The sequence below is a fragment of the Lytechinus pictus genome, chromosome 16, assembly GCF_037042905.1.
Source record: "Lytechinus pictus isolate F3 Inbred chromosome 16, Lp3.0, whole genome shotgun sequence".
Taxonomy (NCBI): domain Eukaryota; kingdom Metazoa; phylum Echinodermata; class Echinoidea; order Temnopleuroida; family Toxopneustidae; genus Lytechinus; species Lytechinus pictus.
In genome coordinates, this window is record NC_087260.1 from 11,298,161 (window position 1) to 11,325,052 (window position 26,892).

Sequence of the window (26,892 nt, forward strand, 5' to 3'; positions counted from 1 at the left end):
GACAAACATTTCATGAATATTCAAAAGAAACATATATACATTATATTCAAATTGTATCCTAAAGATATTTTTCTAAAAGAAATAAAATTCTCAAAAATCACTCGTTCTTATTCTTTGATGGATTATCGTCAAACCTTCATTATTTTTCTATATGTTTTTGCCTTTATTAAAGCCAATTTAATGGCAAGGTAAAATTCTCTCTTAATCTAAAAGTTACAGGTGGATTCTATAGATATCTCTCTATTGCTAACTTCAAAATAATAATATAGAGTATTCATATTGCATATAAGGTGCTCAAAACACTCCTTTTATAACCCCAGCTAAGCAAGGCTACCAACTACGGTGCTCACAGTTATAGGAGAAATTCCTTCCTGCCAGTACCCCTTTACCTAACCCGGGTTGAGTGCAGCATGGTATTGATGAAATTCTTACAGTGGAGAATAAGTGCTGTTACAGGGAATCAAACCTACGACTATTTACAAACTTTGACAAGGTAAAAGGAAAGAACTTATGCCATCTTCTGTCAAGGCCAAGGTCAACTTACAGCTAGGAGCTTGGCCACCTTGGCTGTCTGTGTGTGGTCTTTGAATCCCGTAGCATCCAGGTTGGACTTCTCAATGGCAGTGTACTTGATGTTACCAAGGTGCAGGATGGACGCCAGGAGCTTGAAGATATCCCAGATTTCGTCGTCGGTGAAGTTCAGGACCTTCATGGCAGCCCGGATGGTGGAGAAGTCCTCACGGTCGTTTCTGCCGGGGCATTCGATGCAGTTGCCCTACAGATTCAGATAGAAATAAAGATTATTATCATTGATGGAATTTTGTCTGCATTATTTGCCTATGCTGAACCAGAGCATATCACACAATGCCCCCAAATCTCACACTTTCATTGATTGCGTGCCAGTATCTGGTGTTGCTCTATGTTATGTTAGTCTGATATACGATTCCACGATTGCTCTGGCGACAATTACTCCATGATGAATTCCACACACAAATCAAGTTACTAACTTCAACCCTGGTTTTAACACTATACCCACCCCTAATTCTAACATAAAACCTCATTGCAACCCTATACTCCTAACACTACATCTTAGATTAAATAAAGCCCAGAGCAGTTGTTGCAGTAGCAAATGCCGCGTTACTGTATTATACATACCTGTGTGAGGTAATGGTAATCCGTTGCCTTGGTGAGTTCGAGTTCATTCTTCTCTTGATCAGGCATACCAGCCAAGATACAGTAGAAGATGTGATAGTTCCTCTCATCATTGAGCTGTTTGTAAGGAAACAATGAGATTACAAAATTTATGTTCAATAACCTAGTATAATTTAATAAATATTATTTATATCAATAGTCTTTATATCATATATTATCTCAGGTACCAGTATAAATCTTGCTAAATTATTTTTTTTACGCAGTAACATCAATGCACTGTTAAAGTGTTAACATTTTCTACAGTATTCTTAACTCATTGAGTGCTTCGTGCACGCTAGGTATCCTACTATAACATGCCACACTCGTGCTCGCACGCCTACTATTGATTGCTTTGTGCTTGCATTGTTTCCTACCCTCGCCTGCTTCGTGCATGACTGCGCACATTCGTAATTACAATCATTGTTACGCCGTTTTGCATTGTATTGCGCATCGCATGCACGCCGTAATTAGCACTATTGTGTGCAGTGCGAACTCTGCTTTCTGACAGATCAACTTACTCACGCTGTTTACATTCGACTTTTTCGAGTATTTCTACATTTTTTACAAGATATGGCTCCGCCTCCGAGAGGGAAGAGACCTAGGTTTTTTTATCCATACAAAACACTCCACAAAATGGAACTACTTGATACAACTCATATTTTAGCGGTAAAGATAATAACCAATCCATATAATGAGGACACCATTATAAGGGGTATGAAATTTCCTACAACTTTACTACACAATATTTTGTGGATAAACTAATCGTTAGAGAGTTACAAGCAATTGTAATCATGACTATTGAAAGGAGTGAATACGACTCGCGATCCCAAAATCAATGTGGCACAGGGGGGTTTTGTGGCTGGCACAGGGGATTAGCATCGGATTAGCATCGGATTTGCACTGTGGCGTTGGGTTAGTAGTGTGTATGGCATGTTAAGAGTTAAAAAGACAATTCAACAGCTACATTCAACATCATCATCACATTTTGTCATCTCCATCATCATCATCATTATCACCATCATCGTCATGACAAATCATCATCATGATCATCTTCTCCACCACCAACACCACAACCACCATCATCATCATCATCATCATCATCATCATTATCATTGTCGTCCTTGTCATCATTATCATCACTATAATCATTATCATTGTACATTTTGTCATCTCCATTTCCATCATCATCATTATCACCATCATCATCATCCTGTTTCCCCTACCTGACCAACAAGTCTTGATTTCTCTAGAAGATACTGGTCAATCTTTGCACCTTCAATGACACCCCTCTCTTGAAAGTGAATGTCAATGTACTTTCCAAATCGACTTGAGTTGTCATTCCTGATCGTCTTGGCATTCCCAAAGGCTGCAAAGACAGTGGAATGTATATGAAATTCTGAACACCTACATGTACATTAATTGTACAAAGACATCATACAATTTATAATGATCCTATTTAGTGCAGATAAAGCATTCTTGCACAAAATTATCTTTTCAAAATGTCAATGTATATAGCCTTCTAAATTTGAAGTTTTTGTTTAAATGCACATCAGAGATAGTACATGTACATGACCCAAGTGAAATCTTAGAATCTTTTGTAAATTTCTTGAAATTACTTAACTGCTATTACTTCATTCATGAACAAATTGATGATATATCTGATTCATTACATCTCTAGCTTTCTCTACCTACGAACCTCAGAATATAAAAGCTTAATTAACTTGCAGCAACCAAAGATGCAGCTTCATATACATGCACATTTGAAAATAAAGTTCTTTACACTTTTGGAATGGGATATGAAAACACAGAAAGTAACTACTACATGAAAATAAGAAAACAAGAAAATACCGACTTCTTTTATTTTCTCAACTGTATTTATGTTGAAAACATTACCTTTTCAAGGTATACATCAAGTAAATTGAATTGCATTGAAAGCATGAATCAGAAACACATTGAAAATCAATACTTTTTCTGGCCAAATCATTTACTTTTCAGGAAACCTTTCAGACTAAAATAAAGACTAATTCTGCTAAATACCTCCTACTGCTACCATCTCAAAACAAGTATTCCCTATTCACACTGCGCTCAGCAGCATCAATTTACCACTCACTGCGGCCCATGTTTGTTTGGGGTAGGTAAGAAACACGAGCCACTCAATGAACAACTACTGATGGCATCCAGTTACATAGCAACATGGGGTCAAAGGTCGTGATGTTGACCTGGGGGGTGTGGAACAACATGTAATTTGACGCTATGTCTGGAATGGCGAGGCCGATGAGTATAGTATTTGTTGGGTAGAGGATTGTTTACAAATGAATTGGCAAACTTTTCTCACAAGTGAAAGTAAAATATTTGGACTTGTATCTTGTATCCAGATTATATGAGTGAAGTATACAAGGGACAGCATAATAGCTGATCGCTCAGAATAAGACACCAAGGGACCTTTTCATTTTAATGGGACCTTCAACATAATTATATTTACAAGCAATGTTTGATATATGTTTGGTTTTATATTGCGATGTACATGTATGCTTTTTTCCGTATTAAAAAATGTATTTTTCATACTTTTCACAAGAGCAAAGCATTGTTTGAGTATAAACTTCAGAGCAATAAATGTAAGAAAAATAAACTAACAACAGATGGACAAATTGTATTCATTTTATTTGTAACTTTTCAAAAAACATTGAATATATTCACTTTCAAAATTAATAAGCTTCCTAAGGATAGGAGGCGCGATAGCTCAGTCAGTAGAGCGGGGGACTCGTATTCCGGTGACCCGGGTTCGATTCCCACTTGGTGCGCTAGTGCCCTTTGGTAAGGCATTAATCCTCAGTACCAGGTCCTTCGGAGGGGACCTTAAGCCGTCGGTCCTCTGGTTGCTTGCTTACAAGCATTCATACTTTCTTAGCAATCAGGTAAAAAATCACCACCACCAAACGTGTAGGCAAAATTACAGAAAATAATGAAAACAAATATCAATCACTGATTTCTTGCGAAATTATGTTTCGTTATGTTATGAACAAAAAATAATTCTATGAAGGATATGAATGCAGACAAAATGAAATAAAATCAATTTGAAATAAATTAACGAAATGTAAACAAATAACATAAGTATTTACCTTCCATGATGGGATTTGATTCTATAATCTGTTGTTCAATCCATGAATGCTGGCCACTCACTGCTGCTAAGAATTGAAGGATCAGCTTAGCACTCTCAGTCTTTCCTGCTCCACTTTCACCACTAAGATCAAGAATTAGGAACAATATATGATTTTTATATAAAAAATACTGTTACTTTAATCATTTTAGTAAATCAAATTATCAATTCTGTCTTCAATTGACTATTTTTCACAGTGAATCTTTGAGATCATATTAATAATAGCAAAAAAAGTGCAATATTATGATAGGAATAATTTTCACTTCAAATTCTGATTCCACAAGATTTGTGTCCATGTAGTATTCAATTCCTGATGGACAAGTTTTTTTCAACCTTTAAACGAATTTAAAAAGAGTGATATTTTCTCTGAGTATACACTGTATCTGATTCAGGCTTAAAAACTATTAAAACAGTATCATTAATTTCATATTATATGGCAACCACATCTTTATAATTTTGTATGGTAATAATGTATTCAATAACCCCAGTTGTAACTAAAAAATATACAGAAACTCTAGAAACATCCTCAGAGATAGAGGTACTTGCTACATGTATAGTAACTATATATGAAACCTCAAAACATTTACATAACATGTTAAATTCAATTCAGTTCAATTCCAATACATTTATATTTTCAATGACTAATATGTTTGTGATAATCTTTGAATGACTAGAACTAGAAAGCTCTGAAAACAGTCTACTAATTAGCTCCTGAAACCACAACCAGTACAAGGTCACTGTGACCCTTCTGCCTGGGGACACACTGCTGCTGCAGTGCACATGTGATTCCGATGTTATTGATATTATCATACCACATCAATAGAACAATATTGATTTTCTTCCACGCAAGGGTTTCCCATACAATCCTAATATCGGCACACATCAATAGCCATGTACATGTATATGAAGAGCTTTGAGATATCGAGATCAGGGCCTGTAACACAAAGCCTAGCAATGATCGTAGAACATTTTTCTATGATTGATTGCATTGACTACAACGTACAATCAATCGTGAAAATTATGCATACGATCAATCACTAACCTTTGTGTTACGGGACCCTGGATTATTAAAGCAGCTGTGGTAAAATGAATGGTAGGCATAAAGTACTTCTAACCATTTCAATACAGACCTTACTTTATTAGAAATAAACTGAGAAAATGCAGTCTTAAAATGAGAAATAAAATATATCTCTCTAATAATGCTGAAATAAAACATCAACTCTTATTTTGTCTGAAGACAGTATCATAAGTTCAACATGTTTAAAAATACTTCCAATTTTTTTTCTTTAATTTGTTTATATTGTCAATATTCAACAGACATTTTTCATTTCTTTTTTAGCTCTTTATATACATGTAACTCTTCCATGATACAATCATACAACAGAGTGACAGCTATATTTTGTAATTTACAAAGAACTTATATACAAAGGCTAGTCTGCTGTGCAAACCCTTCACTCGATTTATGGGTCTGAATGTGCAGCCTACTCATGCCTTGTGTACTGAAGGCCCTCTCGCTCAGGGATTTGAAACAGCAAGTTTTGTATGTGCTAGTCTAGTGGAGACACACTTGCTGATCAAAGTTTCAATCAGGGTCTGTGCCTGCAGACTATACAAAGGCCACCAAGTTCCAGAAAGCAAATGGTTACACCAATTTCAGATGGGTCCCAGATATTTTTAAGGTGATGTGCTTTTTCCCAAAAATTAGATATCAAAGAAAAAAGGTCATCGCTCACAAACGAAGCACATGTTGTCTCCTGAAAAAAAATGACAAGCCACCCCCCCCCCCAAAAAAAAAATACAACACACAGCATCACTCCCAAATGAAGGCATTTTGAAGTCTTTTCTTTCCTTTCTCTTTTATTTGTTGTAATTTTACAGGGTCAGGGTGTGCCTTTTATACAGACTCACTATAAAGCAGATTTGGCAGTACTTTTAAATAACAATAAATCGACAAAGCTTTTTTTTCAAGTGCACTTCTCATTTAAAGCACAAAATAAGTACGAACAGTGAGCAAAAAACAACAAATAACAAAAAGCATTTATGGAAGCTTAAAGATATGAACAGAAACCAAAAATAAACAAATAAAACAATTTAAGCTAAATAAACAAATGGTGCATATAAACTAATAGGGCTGTGATCAGCTGTCTGAACATCCATTCCAAAGATAATAAAACCTAATATAACAGCCCCTTAAATATTACAAACAGAAAAATGCTTCAGGATACTCAAACAAATATTGTAAATAATCCTGTTGATTAAGGTGTCTCAAGGGGAACAGAAAAAGTAGCCACTGAAGACAGATGGCCTTTATAGACAGGTTCTGGAACACTTCAGGGCCCTGTTGCATAAAAGTTACCATTATGGTAACTGTGCCATCCAATGGTAACTTGCATGGAATCCTTGATTCCGATTGGCTGGTGATAATTGTTACCATGGTACTTATGCAACAGGGCCCAGGTGTTTTTGTGCTTGTCAAACTTTTCCGGCAAATTCAAATTTGCACCCCGGTAAAGTCCGAGTCTGGACCCACACCTGCTCATAATCCTTTCAAACGTTGGACGATTTAGGTGGCACAGATATTCACATGTGTCAGTATATTAAAACAAGTTGTTGGCTCAGTTGGTAACGCGTCTGCCCGTTGAACCAAAGATCGTGGGTTCGAGTCCACCCCGGGCGGATGACTGAAGCGAGTGCATTGTGTGTAAACGTCTCTCCCATGTTTCATTGATGCAGGCTATGTTACAATGGAAAACACTCCGTCCCTCGGATAGGACGTTAAATGGAGGCCCCCTGTAGAGGAGAGTCACCACCTTTGCACGTTAAGAACCGACTGCACTATCCGTATAAGAGTAGGGGGAAACCCCGGTGTAGTGGTCCACCTGCACTCCCCCCAATCAGTTATATCAGGAGAGACCTGCGCGTCATAGTGATTCAGTTTGCTTTTTGCCTTCAGGCACAGGTGACGCCAAACAAATGATAATAATAATAAAAATAATGGAAAAAGAAGTTTTGGTACCTGATGATGACACACTGATCCTTAAGCCCTCGTAACATGCGATAGTAAGCATTGTCGGCGATGGCGAAGATGTGAGGTGGTAATTCTCCTATTCTTCTATCCCGGTACAACTCAATCTGTTCCCTCATGTAGATGGGTAAGACTTGATACGGGTTGACAGCTACAAGGATCGTTCCAGTGTACGTCTACAAAATGAAATTATAATCAATAATGGAATGAATCAGGATGAAACTATCCAACATAGTATAGTCCTCCTAAAAATGTTTGACAATATCTGAATGCTTAACCCTTTGGACCCTAAATTATTAGGGGCGGCGGTGACCCATACCCTGAATTATTTGCATGTACCAACCATATTCACAAACTCCCATGATTCAAGCCCAAACAGCATCTTCCCCCCGGTAGTACCCGGACCTGGCCGGCTGCATGAAGTCGTTTAGCTTCTCGTAGACCTGTTTTAGGCTCAAATTCACTGTTTTGACTAAAGTCAGATTTATCAATAGCTTCTTCATAGTCAGCACGTGACTTGCCGCGTATTACACCGTGCATTACCACACATGCCACACAAGCCACCACAGTAGAGTGGCATATTTTGGCCATTTTTAATGCTAAAACGTTCCGAAATCAATAACAACCTTGACTGAAATTATTGACTAATTATCCCTATGTGCATGTACTAGAAAGATGACGTCATTTTTAAAAGATCACCTGACATTTAGAACCCATGTTTTTTAAGTCACCTGGCTTCAGGCCGGTTTTCTGGACTATCGGATATATACGCGTTCACTAGTAGGCCTATCGGGTTCAAAGGGTTAAAACTTGAAAGATGTTAATCACTATGCAACCAAGCATTATTATACTGCATCATCAATCATGGAAACATAAAAACATAGACTTAGTTGCAATATTTCTATCCAGGCATATATTGAGACGGGGGCATATAGGGGCATGTGATCCCTCCCCCAATTTTACAATAAATGTGCTTTTCTGAGAGCTTGTGTGTGTCATTTATTTATTTTTTTACAGACGTGAATCAATCAGAACAGATTTGTTAAGTCTGAGACAAAACTTTGCTTCACCGTCCGAAAGACATGACCAGGGTTTGAATCAACTTCAAACCTCTGCATCAATTTGTATAACTTCCTCCACATAACTTTTATTACAGGCGTACGCCACGTATGCTCAGTTAGAAGTCAGGGTTCCCAGCTTTACAAGGAAACAAAATTCCCTGATTTTAGCCTGATGAAGTTTGAAAATTCCCTGATAATTATTTATACCCATTTCCACTTTCACATTTTTTCAAAGTTGTTGCAGTGAATTACATGTATTTTAAGTATAAAACAATAATGTAAAACTATTTACGGTACTACATGTATTACGCAGGCATGTAATGGCCTCCCTTCTCCCCATACAGCCATCCTTTCCTCACCTTATACAGAAAGAGGTTTGTTCAAGGCAACAAAATATTACAGAGTCTGACTGACTACCGTGCTTTCGACTTTTGGGCCGATCAAAATTCCCTGATTTTTCCCTCATTTGAGGCATTTTCCCCTGATTTGAGGTGTTTTTTTAATCAAATTCTTTGATTTTTCCCTGACTGGAAAAAAGTAAAATACTTTTTCCTGATTTCACTGATGGGCTGGGAACCCTTGAAGTCCACCCCATTGTTTTTAAATGATAAAACTTTTTTTCTCACTTTTTAATGCTAATCAGAAGTCTTATGTCCCTCATCTATGAAATCCGAGATATGTCCCCAGTCTGAGTAACTAAAATGCAGGATTTGAGTGAGTGAACTTGCATAAATGAAATTGAAAACTTACATAAATGAAATTGAAACTTACATAAATGAAATCGGAATTTACATATGGAATTTACTCCCATAAATGAAATTGAAACTTACATAAATGAAATTGGCCTTATATCTCATGTGTAGATTCCTCAAGATGCCAGCCTCGTGGAGGTCACCCAGTAAAATCATGTCTTCCACACCACCAATGGAAGATGTGTGCATGGTACGCAGCTTCTGCGCCACATTGTCCGACAACCAATGCTCCTGAAAGAAATGAAATCAAAGAGAACAATAGACATCACAAATGCAATTCAATTCAATTCAGTTTTTAATTTTAATTATGATACAGTTAACACATTCACATCATGATGAATGTAGATTAACATAAACAGTACAATATTAAAGGATTCACCAAAAATTGAAAGGGAGGAATGAAATATATACATGTACACTTTTCGCAGTGCCGAATATAATCATCTTCATTTACACGTACATTGTCATTTTGATTATGTTTATACACCAAAGTGATCCCTTGAAAATGAGAACCTTTAATAGATAATCAAGTATAAAATGCCATATTTATTAATGCAGATGAAATAAAAAAACACCAAGAAAAATAGAGATTTTCCAAAACTTAAGGATTCATATATAGAAATTATAAATAATCATTAACGAAAAAGGATATACCTGAATAAAAACATTTTTTCTTCTTCAAAATACTGTAATCGTAAACAGATACAGAATTCAAAGATTGACATGAGTTATCAAAGACAGATACAATCATTTATGCAAATTGTAGTTTCACTACTGAAATGCATAATTAAGGCAACATTTTTTACAGGGTACATACCACATGTACTTGGTCGCAAGTGATTGAAGCGTGCGAGCGAAAATTCATACCCCTTTTGAAATAAATATCTAATAATTTTTGTGATAGATTTTAATAGACATAATAAAATATTACACCCCTTTTCCTTTACGTTTTCATTCTCTTCCTCCTTTTTACTTCTTTGGTCATGAAGGTTTATATGCCAATGGCACTATACCCATCCACTTTAAAAGAAACATACCAGCACCAACACCCCCCCCCCCCCCCATCCCTCCCACCTAACCCATATGTTGGCATACGACCACACAGTGACTGGTGAGAATTTGCTCCTGAACCGCCCAACAGAGCCCTGGAAAATGAATAAAAGCCCCTGAAACACCGATAGCGTCCAACGTAAACTGTAATACTATGTACATGGAGTAAAATTAGGCTTGTGAGCCCCCAAAACTAGAACCGGAAAAAAATATATTTCCCTGCACCTATCTCTTCACTGCTCACAGTATATCAATTACAAATGTTCACAGTCACAAATTTCCATATTTCATCATAGCTGGATTGTGGATATGTTAGTTCAGTGTGCAATCAATGCAGTCTTAACTGTGTACTTTTGAATTCAATTTAATGCCTCAAAGGTTTTCTTTTCATTTCGTGAATAGAGCTGCCTTGAGAGTTGGCAAACTAAATGGCCAAGACACAATCAAAGTACAAAGACAGTCAACACTGTTCTCAACTGGAAAATTATATAATTTCATATATACATGTATGTATGCAACCCATTGTATATATCCATAGCTATGATCTAATACATAAAATCTACAGGCTGTGCATTACTGATGTTTTATATCGCTTAGGTTTAAATGAGAATAGACTTAAAGGAAATAACTTTAAATGAGAATAGACTTAAAGGAAATAATTTTTTTAAGATTGAATAATTTGAAACACAAAATATATTATCTCAACACAATTATTAATTCTTTTACAACACAATAAATACACAATACATGTACATGCACTTGTTAATTACACATCAAATCCATGCCCAATGGTTTTCATCTATGCTAAATATTGAAATGTCATTAGGCACCAGTTGTGTTTTACATGTAGATGTCAGTTTTGAATTTGTAATATTATATGCATAAACACAATATTTATCACTTAAAATTTTCATACTTTTTTTTTATCTCTGCAAAACCCTTTGTTTTTAAATAACTTGAATCTTCTATCTACATGTAAGCAAAAACAGAATCTACTTTTAATACTTGGCAAAATATCTGCAATAATATAAAAATAAGAAAAGTTTTCATTTGGCCCTGGTCCCCTTCCTGAGAGAGATGCATTTAAACACAACAACAAAAATGAAATACATGCCTCAAATGCGAGCTTGTGAATGATTAAAATCTAAATATCACGTTTAGTTTTCTTTTGGCCCTGGTCCCCTTCCTGAGAGAGATGCGTTTAAACACAACAACAAAAATGAAATACATGCCTCAAATGCGAGCTTGTGAATGATTAAAATCTAAATATCACGTTTAGTTTTCTTTTGGCCCTGGTCCCCTTCCTGAGAGAGATGCGTTTAAACACAACAACAAAAATGAAATACATGCCTCAAATGCGAGCTTGTGAATGATTAAAATCTAAATATCACGTTTAGTTTTCTTTTGGCCCTGGTCCCCTTCCTGAGAGAGATGCGTTTAAACACAACAACAAAAATGAAATACATGCCTCAAATGCGAGCTTGTGAATGATTAAAATATAAATATCACGTTTAGTTTTCTTTTGGCCCTGGTCCCCTTCCTGAGAGAGATGCGTTTAAACAGAACATTAAAAATGAAATACATGTACATGCCTCAAATGCACGCTTGTGAATGATTAAAATATAAATATCACATTTGGTCAGATATTAAACTTACTTTGCCTTCATCGTCGGTCAGTTGAAGTTGACCAGAATCCGCAATTTTAACCTCTGCTCCGATTGGAACCTTCAGGCCATCTTTCCTGGGGTCCTCAAGCCACACAAAGTCTCCCTATAAATGACAACAATATCAAGTGATAAAAATAATACTATTACTACTAATAATAACAAAAATAATAATATTAATGGTAACAATAATCACAACGATAATGATAATAATTATTAAAAATATCAATATTAACAATGAAAGTATATAAAGATGATGATGATGTTGATGATGGTGGTGGTGGTGATGATGATATGAAATAGATTTTGGACACAAATGATATCCACAGGTCTGTTATTAATGGAAGTGAGCCTTCTGGGTTATCAAACCTTCACTTAACCTTAAAGGGGTACTGAATAGCATGCTGAAAATAATTACATCTAATAACTAGAGTGAAATTTACCAAGCAAAATGCTGAAAAATTTATCAAAATCTGATAACAGATATTAAAAACAAATTTTAAAGTTTAACAATATTTTACAAGTGAATACCTTTATATGCACGTTGCCATGAATTACGAGGGCTGTCGAAGTCACAGCCCAACTCTCCTTTTTCTTATGATATTACATGAAATCTTTATTTAATATTTCCATACATGTGTGCATGATATAACATAAGTTGCATTAAATGCATGTACATGTAAGTTGTCAATCCACTTATTTTTTACTTCATGGAAGACAAAATTTGAATAAACTAATTTCATGTAATAAAATACAAAAGAACAATTATGGGGATATGACATCATCAGTTTGCTAATTTGATTCAACAAGACAACAAAATAATGTAATAATTCAAAATGTCATAACCTTGTTTATATTCCTTGTCAGATATTGATCAAATTTTCAGTGTTTTGTTTGTCTGACTTTTCTTTATCTGTTCAAAATTAAATTAATTTCTGCCTAGAGTATCCCTTTAAGACCTGCAGGGTTTAACTTCCTCATTTCATTCTGTGTGCAGACAATTAGTGATGGTGTAGATCATTTCATTCTCACGGATTGGGAATAATGTTTATTTTGGTTTTCTCCTTCATTGAACATTTTGTAACCTACCCAATGCCCTAAACTATATTATAACAAATGAATACAAAAACCCATGATGATTTATTTTTTCAGTAAATCAAGAACAAACAAATCAACTTTTGTGTATGTCCAATATCAGTTTTCACTCATTTTGGGCACTTTTGGATTGAAATCTGGTATATAAATTACACATTAAAGATGGACCCCTGTATTGGCAAGCAACTCAATTTGGACAAGAGATGGAAGTTATTCCAGTAATATACATGTATCATGGATACATGAACTAGGTCCTAACTAGCATAAATCTATTCAAGGGGGAAAAAGAATTTAAGAAAACTTACAAATCTGAAATGGTTTTGCCTTTTTTTTTAAAGAGTAATAAAAATACATTGGTAACCTTACCACGAAAATGAAAGTTTCATTTTCACAAAGAGCTCTTTGCAACTCATCCCATACTTAGGTTTTACAGAAGTTTATCAATTCATTTAAATTGTTCATCATAAATCCAGAATCTTACATTTTGCAATATACATGAAGCTCCATCATAAATTATCTTTCAGCAAAGAGAATGCTGTTTATACATTCTGTATATTTCTGTGTGTATACATACATTCGACCAAACAGACTTCATCATGTACATTAAACATTTTTTTTGACACTGTGCATATAGCACTTTAGAAGTTTAAACAGTGGGCGTGTGCCGGGCAGACGGTGCTCAGGTACATAATTTATTGGCCTTCTTCATTGTATAGGATGACACACACCCAAGAGCATTCTGCCCCGCGCTTCCAGTCCATCTCTCTCTTTCTCTCCTCCGCCTTCGCCCAGGCAAGGGGTGGCCTAAACAGTGATCTATGCGAACCCCTACAGAAAAGCTTTCTAGCTACATGTAACTTAGCTGGCGAATAAATTTCATTGACTCTCTACCAACTTTCAAGTACATGTAATTTACCTTGGCCAAAACACCAAGTCCTAAATTTGAGTGCCAAATCTATTTCAAATTGAAATGAAAATTTTCAAGTAAACTAATGTGATCTACAGGAAATTGTCCAAACTATTAAAAAGACCCCCAAATGTTACCCCCACCCCCACACCCAGATCTCCAATGATCTTGCACAACACTATTGATTGACATGAAGCTGCACGTACAGTACAGCATGTACACGAACCCATTCACTGGTAAATATTGATAGCCCTCTCCTGTATTTTCATTTCACTTCAGATATATAGCAAATTGACATTTTGGGGGAGAAAGTAGGCCTACATGTACATGGCATATACATGTATGTAAGCCACATATTACATGCAGTATGCACAAAGAAGGATCACTGAAAAGACCCAATTGAAAACAGAGCATTGTAAAGGTCTGAAAGCTTTTGAATGACTTTTGGGCTAAAATACTGTAATTTGAATGAACATAATTAAACAAGGAAAACACTGAAAATTTCATCAAATTGGATGAAAAATAATAAAAGTTCTTGCATTTATAAGTTTACACTATATAGTGAAAAGATTTGATGAATGTCTTGATAAATGCTTGTCACCACGAATTTAGGAAATCAATGAGCTAATGATGACACATGAAATTTGAATTATTTTATTTTCTATAAAAAATATATTCCTTCTCACAAAATATGTTACATGTATGTACAGATCAATGACCATAATTCACAAAGGAAAACTTGATCACATGTAGCCGTTACTTCTTCAAAAGGTGGTTTCAGACCGCCTCGAAGTTCGCCAGTTCCAGGTATTCTCTGATCGGGAAATTTACCCCGATCAGAAAATACCAGGTATTTTGGCGGTGTGAAAGCAAACTATGCGTAATATCCCCGAAAGAAAATACCCGATAAATAGTAGGTACTTGGCGAAATTACGAGAACTTTCGCGGGGATTTTTCCAAAGTCGTGGGTATTTTGGCGGTCTGAAAGCAAATTACGGGAACTTTTAGCCCAGCGTGTCGTTGGGTGCGGCGCCGTGCATGGGTTGCTGCTGGGCTAGTGATTTTGAATTTCGCGCCTTGCTGCTTATCAGACCATACTGCGCATGCTCGTAACTTCAGGAACTTATCCCGAAGGGTATGTTTCAGGGCGGTGTGAATGCAGGAATAATTAATGGGTATTTTTCAGCCTAAAAAAGTTCTCGTAATTTAACGGGGATTCTTGTGATCGAGGCGGTTTGAAACCACCTATGTTCAGAAAGCATAGTGTGATGACCTCATCAGCACATCCATGTTTCACCAAATAATTGTCAATATTTTAATATCTATTGATGCTTGCATTTAAAGGGATGGTCCGGGCTGAAAATATTTATATCTTAATACATAGAGTAGAATTCACTGAGCAAATGCCAAAAATTTCATCAAAATCAGATAACAAATAATAGAGTTATTGAAGTTTAAAGTTTAGCAATATTTTGTGAAAACAGTCGTCATGAATATTCATTAGGTGGGCTGATGATGTCACATCCCCACTTTCCGTTTTCTTATGTTATTACATAGAATCATAATTTTTTCAATATTTCATACTTGTGTGAATAATATGTCTCCCTTATAATGAAATAAGTTGCAGCAATGAATATCTAATGCACTAAATCAATTGTCAATCCAATTGTTCTAGTTCTTGGAGGAAAAAATTTGAATAAACCTAATTTCATATAATAAAATACAAAAGAACAAGTGGGGATGTGACATCATCAGCCCATCTAATAAATATTCATTTCAACTGTTTAAAAAAAATATTGCTAAACTTTAACATTCAATAACTTTGTTATTTGTTATCCAATTTTGATGAAATTTGGCATTTTGCTCAGTGAATTCTACTCTATTTATTAAGCTATAAATACTTTCAGCCCGGACCATCCCTTTAACTAGAAAACCAATTAATAGGTCTAAGTTTTGTTTTAGAAAACTACCTACTAATGCACACAAAAAATGCTTGCAGTACTTACAAAAGAAATATTAACTCTTTTTCATTTCATGAATAAAAGATAGCTGGAAATTAAGCACAGGTTACAACAGAGCCAAGTATCTAATATTTTGTTTTAAAAAATACAACTTTCTGTAAACTAGCTTTTCTTTAAAATTTTCATTTTCCCCAAGAGTTCAGAAATAAATATGCTAACTTTTTATTCAATTTTGTAAATAAACTATAGCTGGGACATAGATCACAACAGACAAAAATACTTTATAGAAAAATGCAAGTTTTTGGATCCTCTCTATATAATATAAACTTGAATTTTCCCCCAAATAGTTAAAAAATAAATATGTTTCAATTTCTATTTAATTTTGTACATAAGTACATAAGATATAGCTGGGACAAAGATCACAACAGACAAAAACACTTTATAGAAAAATACAACTTATTGGATCCTCTCTTTTATCTTGAACTTGATTTTTCCCTAAAAGAGTGAAAAAATAACTATTTTTCACTTCCTTCTACATGTGTACATTTGCCTCTCTCCCACGATTTGTAAAAAGGAAGAGCTCAATGAGAAAGAATAACAAAAAGCATTTATTAAAAGAAATGGAATATGAAATCATCCATGGGCAAAAGAGTCACACTTTTTTATAGCAACGTCACAGATCTGTATTGTGTGCCTGTGTGGAGAGTTTTGCTCTACAATGACACGATCCAGTCCTCAATTGAAAACCATCTAGCACGTAAATATTCCATTTGTGGGGTGTGTGTTGCGTGGGATTTTAATTATATGGAGCAGACGGTACACACATGCATATGTCATGAATCATATTAACAAGTTATTGTTAAGTTGACATTTTTTGAAGTTGTTTGAAGATCTTGCTATATTCAAAGCCAAATGGATAATTAAAGTACAAAGTTCATAAAAATGCTGATACATTTCTCATTAAGCTAAACCTGAATTTCTTTTAAAATACACTGTAGAAGACGTTATAGGAGTACAAGTGATCTTATATATTTATGTCAAAATATGAGTTGAATATTTGTCCTAAGTTTCTCTTAACACATTTGATTTTTCAAGTAACTAAAAAAAAACATGAAACCAAACGAGGACTTTCACTATAAACAAGAAGAAACTCAAATAAAATCATTTCACTTACTTAAACATTCAGATACAAACAAAATCAAGAAAATTCCCCCGACAAGAAACATCTTGTTAAGTTTTCATACCTTTACGAGGATGACCATGGTGGCTGTGTGTCGGGTTCAAATCTGACAAGAAATTAATCCTAATTATTTATTCATTCAGGGGGCTACATCCGACCATCAGATCTGAAAAACAAAAGATGAAAAAAAGGATTCCATTATTTGAAAAGTTAATAGTATGCACCTACAAATGGAATGAAAAAAGGGTTATCTTAATTTCAAAGTTAAAAGTAAACATTTGTTTTAGTGTGGTAAAGACAGAACTTCTTTTTCTAAAGAGATATTAAATCCATTGAATGTTACATTGTATGTGATTTATTCAAATACATGTATAAGAGAAACTTTCATACAATCAGGATATAATCAAATGGACAATCTTATTACCAAATAGCACACATTCTTACAAAATATCACATTATATGTAGAATTTACATTATTCTTAAAAGTATTGATTTCAAGCCAGTGATCACTGATCAGTGAGGAATTCCACTCCAAATGGAGTTATCACTGATTCACTTGCTGAAGAAAGAGTGACATCCAATCCTGCAAAGGATCTAAAAATTCTGTTATGACAAGTAATGAGATTAAATCAAACATCTAAAGTTGTAAAATCTAAAAAAATTAAAATCATATATTGAGAAAAGGCATTCCCCACATGGCTATATGCTCTATTTAACAAGAATTTGAGGTATTAAAATTGCACACATTTTTTATGATAGAATTTCTTTCAAAGATTAGACCGACTCTTGCCTAGAGCCATACATTTCGACAAAAGGTGAATGAAAGAATTGCATGAATTGTTCAATCAATAGTCATTCTAAAACTATTGTATCTACACAAGAACCATTCACAAAAAATGAAAGATTTTTTTTAATACTATTTTCCCCTTTTCAGGATCCTTAACAGTATTCATAAAGTTCTCTGTTTTAAAGGGGTTAACTCTATAGGCTTTCTTTTTAATTGTAAAGGACAAGTCCACTCCAACAAAAAGTTGATTTGAATAAAAAGAGAAAAATCCAATAAGCATAACACTGAAAATTTCATCAAAATCTGATGTAAAATAAGAAAGTTATGACATTTAAGTTTTGCTTAATTTCACAGAACAGTTATATGCACATCCTGGTGGGTATGCAAATGAGGAGACTGATGACATCATCCACTCATAGCTATTTCTTTTATTATATGAAATAGGGAATATTCTATTTTTCTCCTCATTGTCAAGTGAAACAATGATTAATTCCTCCCTGAACAAGTGGAATTACCATTGTTTTAACATTTTATGGTTCAGTCAAGTTGGTTATCATTGTCAAATCTGTAAAAATTTAAATATTGTATAATTCAAACAATGAAAAACAAAAGAAATAGTGAGTGAGGGACATCATAGCTGTCTCAATTGCATGTCGCTGAGTCGTGCATATCACTGTTTTGTAAAAAAAAAATAAGTGAAACTTTAAAATGTCCTAACTTTCTTATTTTATATCCGATTTCAATGAAATTTTCACTGTTTTGCTAGTTTGATTTTTCTCTATAATTTATTCCAATCAATATTTTTCTGGGGTGGACTTGACCTTTAAGTGCAATATGCATGCAACAATATTTCAAGAGGAATCCCTGAAAATGTCATTCCACAAGCACCTTTACATGCTTTGAAATAATGGCAAAAAAAGTGATTATTTTCCCTTCATGGCTTACAGTGTTAGGCATCCAAATGGATGCTTACGATTGTAGTCATCGTTATCACAGCAATTAACCTTTATGATGTGATTAGAGGAGCTTTTTAAAACATCTCAGGTGATTCCTGTCAGTGTAAAGGTTTGCAGAGTCGAAGAAGAAATAAATAGCTCCTGAGTAAAGTTGAGTGATCCCTTTGGTTTGAATGAAGGTACATGTAAGAAGTGCACAAGTTTGTGTCATTTACAAAGACTAGATTTAAAGGGGAAGTTCACCCTGACGAAAGGTTTGTTGCAAGAATACCAGAAAAAAATAAAAATAACTATTGGTAAAGGTTTGAGGAAAATTCATCAAAGTTATCAGAATTTTAAATTCTTGATTTGTGATGCCAGGTTGAACTTCCCCTTTAAACTGAACATTTTCTCATAAGTACATTATAATATGAAAAATATTCACTGATTTCCAATTATTCAAAAAGAATTATTTTTAGGATGACCAGGATGAATAATTGAATAATTCTTGGGGGATGGGGGTTAAAATAGAAGGAAGTACATTGTGAGTCATATTACAAAATCTTTTCAATAATTTACTCAGCCGATTCATAACTTTTCCACATACTGTACATATGTAATAACACCCATAAAAAGACAAAAACAGTAATAAATTTAAGGTCCTTAGTACTTACAGTGTGTGTACTGTACAACTAATGAAACTGTGTGTGTTATTTCTGTCACAAATTCTGACAAATGTTTCAAGAAAGAAATTCTAGAATTGTACAAAGAGAATGAGTATATCTAAAGTAATTAATATTCATTCAATCCATTATAACGGCTATCCATTCAATTCATTGCATTTTTTATCCACCATATTCATGTACTTTGAAAGCTCAAAGGTCTACGATTTTGTTTGATATATAAACTAGATGGGCTGTCCTCTTTTCTTGAGTAAACAATTAGCTTTTATTCATGGAAATAGCCATGTCATGTTGAGGGGATAACTTCCCAGTTCTTTGCGAAAAAAACTGTTATATTTTGTACTTTGTTCTCTACAAAGAAATAGAAGTTTGTTTTTAGATGAAAATGATTTTGTTTATTATGCAATACTGAAAACATATGTGGAGCTTGAATGAAAGTTATATCACTGTAATCTAATGACTAAAATATTAATTTCTTAAGGTACTTTCACCTTAGTTATATTCATGTATAATAGTTGAAATATCATTGTATTGCAATACAAAAGTTATTGTAAATATAGCAAAAAGAAATTAGAAGAACAAAGTCATATGAATTTGAATTGTTTTTCCTTTTGCTTTCATAATGAAGAAAAATATTTCAATTATCATTCCCAGACAATTATGAATAATTTGAGTGTCCAATAAGTTCATAAATTGAATGTGTACTGTTAGGGATTTTTGCCCCATTTGGCTCTCCATACTTAAACCACAACTTTAAACCAGGGTTCAGTTTTAATAAACCCGAGTTCAGAATACGGGCCATATTGTTTTCAGTCCCCAGAAGAAACTACCAATTCCTGTGGGATTTTATTATACTCAAATAAAATGGCCATGCATAGATGTGGAAAAAAGAAATATTGGACATAATAAAGTAGGCCTACACATATTCAGAGCTGCCAAGTTGTATTTTGCATTTTCATTATTCTTATCCCCCAAAATCAGTATTTTGACAAAAAAATTTGACAAAATTTTGACAAAAAAATTTACCGTGTGAGATAAATATTTTGTATTTTTCCCCCCAAAAGTGTATTTCATAATAAAATGCTTGGCGCACTCGCCCATCACGGCGCTCAAGCTGCATGCAAGCTAAAATGTGCACTGCTCTTGCAGATGAAAAAAAAAAACATTGAAACTTGTGTATATCTCACCCTGGTTTTTACAAAATGATTGAAAAAAAAAAAAGAAGTTACCTGAAATTACATTGATCTAATAACCATATTTGTGTACGTTTTATGAAATAGAGACATATAGAGATGATTTTTCTCAATAAATTTTTATTTTGTAAAAAAAATAAATAACGTACTACTTGGCAGCTCTGCATATTCATTCTTTTAAAAATAAATGTATTGTACATTTTGTACTTGTTGGATTGCAAGGTAGATCTGTAATAAAAACAAATTTGACACCTTGTTCACATGGGACTAATAAAGCAATAATAACACAATAATAATGACTTAATCAGATATACATGTACGAGACAAACACGTACGGTAAGATAATTAGATTTTTAATTATCTGTGTTGCTACTGTACACTGGTACAAACGGAAATGTACAAATGTAATAGTGATATTGAAATATCTAGATATGAAATTAACTGGTCTTGACAGGAACATCAAATAATTATCAAATAATTGCCTGCAAAAGAGAATCATATATCCTAAATCGCTATGGGGGCAGTCCAAACGTTAGCAGCAATAAGTTCATTTTCCCTAAAACCAAGTGTCGGTCAATTATTATACCGTACAGTTGCAAATACTAAACAATTGGTTTCCAATATTCTTATTTTGTAGTGCTCATTAAACTAACAATTTTGTATCTGCTAGGCTGTCAGTCCTCTGGAAAATGTTGGCATATCAATTATAATAGGCCTATACAATAAACTTTGACATGTACAGTGACTAAAATGCAACATTTGGTTCTTTGGTTCATTATGAAAGTGAACCAAGAAGAGAGGAAACGATAAAAAGGGAGCTTTTGAGGGGAAAATATGAATGAACATGGCAAACATTTTGGGGTAGTGTGCAGAAGTTTTTGAAATTACAGCTATTTGCCTTGTTGATTGTATTCTTTTTAAATCATGATGAACAAAAAAAGGCTATATCAATATCAAAATTCTTCACACACTCATGATAAAACCTTGGAAAGTATTCTTTTTATTATGCCAGAAGGGAAAAAAAGAGTTTCAACAGTCCAGTAGGATATCATAGAAAAATTTGCAGGTCAATTTTCAAATGTGACATAAATTTTTATCAAATACTGGGCATCAGCAGAAAAGCAAGACAAGGCAAGATTGATCAATTCCTTGAATTTCTCAGCATGAAATGAGATACAATTACCCTTCTGAACTTAGAACACATAACTAACACATTATACAGAATATGCCAATTAATGGTGAATTTGTTTGCATATGAACGATGCGATGAAGATTGTACTGATCAAAGAGTTCAGTGAAGTTTGTTTAGTTTACTTTAGATAGTGGTAAAACCACACATACCACCCTCTAAATAAATAAATTTATAACTTTATATATGAATATATTATGCTATACCAAATGGGAAATGTATCAAAAGTATATTACATCCATAAATACATCATGAATGTTCTGATTCACTTATACGTTGAAAGTACATTATATCCCTGGTAGGAACGCATTTAAAACTTAATTCTTATCACTGATAAAAAACTTGAAAAGTGAAGATCAAAGTATTTTGTTTAAATACTAAGTTTAAAAATCAAATACCTGTGCAATTGAATATAAATACTTTGTATTGTAATGTCTACTGTGGTAAAATACTAAAATGTGATAGAATTTGAGTGGAATGTCTTTTTTTCATGAATAATATTACCAGGTGATAACACAGTAAACTTTGATGGGAAATTACAAAAATGCATGTTGTTTCATTACATGTACATAATTATTTACAATATCTGTAGTAGTAGTAGTACTTAATTTAACAGAATAGATTAATCAATTATATGCTATAATGAAAGAAAACGGAGAAGGTACCTGTTTCCAGATGGCCAATATTTTCATTATTTCTGCTTAAAACTCTGATCTCTACTTTTACTATACATACAACCTCTGTAGCTATATGTATCACCAAGCTATCTTTTCCAATTTATCTTTTCCAATTTACTCAAAATAAGTATTAACAACAATACACTAAAAGGTAAACTAAACATTGACAATCATCAACCCACTTAGAGTTATTACTTGCCATTAAAGGTGGTCAATTAAGCCCAGTAGCCCAGTCACTCACGTAATTAAATCCGATGTTATCTCTCTCCGATGACCAAATTAACAAACACTCCCCCTTCCGCTTAAAGTTCAATACCAGCCGGTTAGTTGTTGTCGGTGTCGGTCTTTTGCCAATGTGGCAGTGCTGAACTGACTGAACAAATCTCTCTCTTTCTTAATACAGAGATAGACACACACACACCACTAAGAAAACATGCAGCTGGACCACTATGGCTAAGTTCTCAAAGAATACACAATAGTTCTATTCTATGCAAGAATGGATCCTCCTATATTGCAGCGCACGATACTCCCCGGCTTCCCCCCTTTGGTTTAGTGGTAGAAGGTTCATGTATTTCATGCATTGCCATTGGAGCGAGCACACTTGGTATGTACTCTGAGGGGTGCTGCCCAAGCTTTGGGCTGGGCACACAACCAAGAACAGGGGTGTATGCGTAATAAGAGCGAGGGTGAGGGGAACAATAGGCGGCATACCTATATGACAATAGGAGAGCTCAACACAAATATATGTGACTCACTACACAAGGGACACAGTTCAGTGGGCATAGGGCGAGAATAGTCTCCGGAATCAGACCGTCATGTTATTATATAATTATCATCCAAATGGTTGTAAAGTTTATATCGTTAAACTCATCTCCATCCACTAATGTTAAGTTGTTAACAATAAAGTTGTTATGAATTCTTTTTTTTTTGGAACTTTAGATAAAAGTATCGGTTAGCATAATGTGCCCTGAGTGTCGATCTGGGAGACAAACAACAATGGACTTGATTTCTCTTTTTATTCTATCATTTTTGCTTGTAATCTTTATGGGAGAGGTGACGATGACACAAGTTCTTGCCAACAAGAACCTTTTTTGTTCTTTTTTTTTTTTAATCCCACACAAAATGGAAGTACCCTATTAAATAAATCCAGGGCCCACCCTTGCTTGAAAACATATTAAAACATTAGGGCATAAATATATAAAAGCCAAGTTCAAAACAATTTTTTTTCAGACTTGGAGTGTGAGATAATAGATATATGTATAGTAAGTCTACATCTCCCTAAGATAAGACACATTCAACTTGTTAACACTCGATACGAAATGTTATAACAAGTACATGTAGTATGCCACTGAAATAATTATAGCTTCAAAACTGAGAATTGGAAGTAAGTTATATAAAACAAATGCTGACTTAAGTTAAAGTTGATAAGATTCTTTTTATTGTTCAACTTTAAAACTTAACAAATATTACTGGGTCATGGGCAATAAAGGTGACTTCCAGAGTCATTCTAAAGTTTAATATATGAAAATAATGCATACACCTGTAGGGAGGGAGGAAATGATATTCTTGTGATTTTTCTGGCTTGAAAATTATTTTTCCCATGATTAGGATATTTAAAGCGAAAACTTACAAATGATTATAGTTTGCAAATTTGATAGACGCTTATGAAGGAAGGAAATAAATGTAACTTAATGAAATCACTAAGGATAAAACATTTTGCATTGATCCTGAAATTCTGAAGTATATTTTACGGACCAAAACAAGAATTTCAATGACGAAGCAGTAGTCAACAATAAAACAGAGTCTGAAGTGCAAGACTAGAAGTAAACTGTGAAAGAGGCGAGGCAGTTTTGCACCGGGTGAACTTTGCACAGTTTTTATTTATCTCAGATAGGATGATCATCATTCTAAACATCTTCATAATATCTGCCTCGTATCATCGAATGCAAAACATGATTAGACTAAGTTGATGTGCTGCCAGACTGAAGCATCATGGGCCTGTTTCATATTTGCGATAACAGTCAAAAGCTACTGAAATACTGAAATTTGATTGGCTGACTGATGACAGTAAATTTGTAATAGAAACTACAGGTGAATTTGTTGTTATAACATGTCTATTTGAAACAGGGCCCAGATGTAAAATTGCTGAAATAGTTGAAACTGTATAAATTCAAGCTTACTATTATGCTGAGAAACATTAGTCCAGGATAGGCCCCGTAGAAACTTGACCAAACCTTGTTTTCTTATATATACAATATTTTTTAATGGTTTCTTGTCAATTCGAGGGTGCTGATTACGAATCTGGATGATGCCACTCGTGTAACCTTGAGCATTTTCCGCAAATTGGCGAAATCAAATATGGCCGCCAAAATATGCAAATTACCCATAAAAATCCTAAAATTGTCCGCACATTGGCTATGAAATGCATGAAATCGTGTAGCAGGAGTGAAATACTCTCTGAAAAAAATAATTTTTGACAAAATATTTATTTTCTGATATTCAAAGTGGCCGCCATAGGCCCTTGTATACTCTATTATGTACAATATGAATAGGGAAAACTAATTTTCACAAAAATGAGCACTAAACCGCAAAAAAATTGTGATGTATGAACGAAGTAATATATGCAAATCATCATTACTAACAAGATATATCATTTATTATGTCATATATGGGGATATTGCTGTATTTTGATATCTAAAAGCCCCCACTGGCCCAAGAGTATTATGTACAATGGCAATGACCGGGGTCCAAAAAAATGACAAGAGTGAGCACTAAAATGCATATTATTAAGATAAACGAGTGGAATACTGACTAAAAGCATAATTGCCATCATTGCCATTAATATACCATTTATGTGATAAATGCTGTATTTTGACATTCAAAATGGCCGCCATAGGCCCTATATTTATCATGTACAATGCGAAAGGAGAAACTAATTTTCACAAGAGTGAGAATCATAAAATGCATATAACTGTGATATACGAGTAAAAATATTGTCTTAAATATGATTTCTAAGTGAATAGATCACATATTGGTCGTGGAGGTAATAAATGCAGTACTTTGAAATCCAAAATGATTGCCATAGGTCCTAAAAGTATTGTGTACATTGTAACATGGGACATATAATTTTGACAGAATTTGGCTTTGCTTGACTCTAAATATTGCATATAATTGTGAATTGTGAAAGGGTGAAATATTGTCTAAAACCATGGTTTCTACCGAGATATATCATATCATGTGTAATTAAGTTGATAAATGCTGCATTTTAAAATTGAAAATGGCCACCATAGGCCCTTAACGTATAATATACAATATGAGTGGAGACAAATAATGTTCACAAAAAGGGCATATGGCAGCCATTTTGAATGTTGAAATACAGTATTTATCACCTAAATTACATAGGATATGATATATTTTGTTATAAATCATGTTTTCAGACAATATTTCCCTCATACATCACCATTTGGCCAAGCAAAGCCAAATTCCGTTGAAATAATTTGTTCCCATTCACATTGTGCATAGTATCATAAGGGCCTGTAGCGGCCATTTTGACTTTTTAATAACAGTATTTATCACCTAACTGGCAGAATAAATGATATATCTTAATAGAAATTATGCTTTCAGACAATATTTTACTCATAGATCACTATTACGTGCATTTATGGTGCTCACTCTTGTGAATATTGGTTTCCCACTTTGCATTGTACATGATACTGTTAATGCCTATGGCGGCCATTTTGAAAATAAAAATACAGTATTTAACACAAACTTGAAACCTGAATGATATATTTCGTTAGAAAATATGTTTTTAGACAGTATCCCATTAATTTATCACATATATATGCATTTTAGTGCTCTCTCTTGTGATTTCTTTGCTCCTCTTTCTCATTGTGCATAATACTTTTAGGGCCTTTGGCAGCCATTTTGAATATCAAAATAAATCATTCATCACATATATGGCATATTAATAATATATTTCGTTAACAATTATGTTTTTAGTCAGTATTCCACTCGTTTAATCTTAATAATATGCATTCTAGTGATCACTCTTGTGAATTTTTTGGCCCCCATTGCCATTGTACGCAATACTGTTTGGGCCAGTGGCAGCTATTTTAGATATCAAAATACAGAAATGTTCCCATATATGACATAATAAACGATATATCTCGTTAGTAATGATGATTTGCATATATTACTTCGTTCATACATTGCGATTTTTGCACTTTAGTGCTCATTTTTGTGAAAATTAGTTTTCCCTATTCATATTGTACATAATAGAATATACAAGGGCCTTTGGCGGCCATTTTGAATATCAGGAAAATAAATATTTTGTCAAAAATTATTTTTTTCAGAGAGTATTTCACTCCTGCTACACGATTTCATGC

General features: G+C 34.0%; 1 protein-coding gene across 2 annotated transcripts in view; it reads right to left on the reverse strand.

The window, feature by feature from the left end:
* Positions 1–23,195, reverse strand: part of LOC129278832 (myosin-VIIa-like) — a 76,017-nt gene extending 52,822 nt beyond the window's left edge. The window contains exons 1-9 of one of the 2 annotated variants that reach the window (XM_064111533.1): positions 22,749–23,195; positions 17,108–17,209; positions 11,893–12,006; positions 9,265–9,417; positions 7,365–7,549; positions 4,311–4,432; positions 2,415–2,557; positions 1,156–1,269; positions 545–775 (exon numbers count right to left, since the gene is read on the reverse strand). In XM_064111533.1, coding sequence (XP_063967603.1) covers positions 545–775; positions 1,156–1,269; positions 2,415–2,557; positions 4,311–4,432; positions 7,365–7,549; positions 9,265–9,417; positions 11,893–12,006; positions 17,108–17,125 — 1,080 coding nt within the window. In that variant the 5' untranslated portion in view covers positions 17,126–17,209; positions 22,749–23,195. Of the gene's footprint in view, positions 1–544; positions 776–1,155; positions 1,270–2,414; positions 2,558–4,310; positions 4,433–7,364; positions 7,550–9,264; positions 9,418–11,892; positions 12,007–17,107; positions 17,210–22,706 lie in introns of both variants that reach the window. The other variant, XM_064111534.1, reaches the window with a different exon arrangement.
* Between the last annotated feature and the right edge of the window lie 3,697 nt (positions 23,196–26,892).